The sequence below is a fragment of the Solanum tuberosum genome, unplaced genomic scaffold (assembly GCF_000226075.1).
Source record: "Solanum tuberosum cultivar DM 1-3 516 R44 unplaced genomic scaffold, SolTub_3.0 scf00063, whole genome shotgun sequence".
Taxonomy (NCBI): domain Eukaryota; kingdom Viridiplantae; phylum Streptophyta; class Magnoliopsida; order Solanales; family Solanaceae; genus Solanum; species Solanum tuberosum.
The window spans coordinates 53,352-53,563 of record NW_006238988.1 but is presented as its reverse complement, the minus strand read 5'-3'; the positions used below and the strand labels follow the sequence as shown (position 1 = coordinate 53,563).

Genomic DNA, 212 nt, shown 5'->3' with positions numbered 1-212 from the left:
AGTGGCTCACTTCCTGCAAAAGTTTTTGGAAACTTCAAGGCAATGATCAAATTAGATGGTGAAGACACAGGAAATATCAAGTACATGGAATCTGTGTTGAATTCGTCATTTGACACATCATATGAGGATTCAGTGAGTTTGGTAATCAAAGGGCAGAATATTGAGCTACAAAGAATCAGCACAATTATGACAACCATAGATCTCTCAAGCAA

The 212-nt window shown here is 37.3% G+C and overlaps 1 protein-coding gene across 1 annotated transcript in view; it reads left to right on the top strand.

Moving 5' to 3' along the window:
• Window positions 1-212, top strand: part of LOC102587573 (receptor-like protein 12) — a 4,889-nt gene that overhangs the window by 2,330 nt on the left and 2,347 nt on the right. The window contains exon 3 of the mRNA XM_015307734.1: window positions 3-136. Coding sequence (XP_015163220.1) covers window positions 3-136 — 134 coding nt within the window. The remainder of the gene's footprint in view (window positions 1-2; window positions 137-212) is intronic.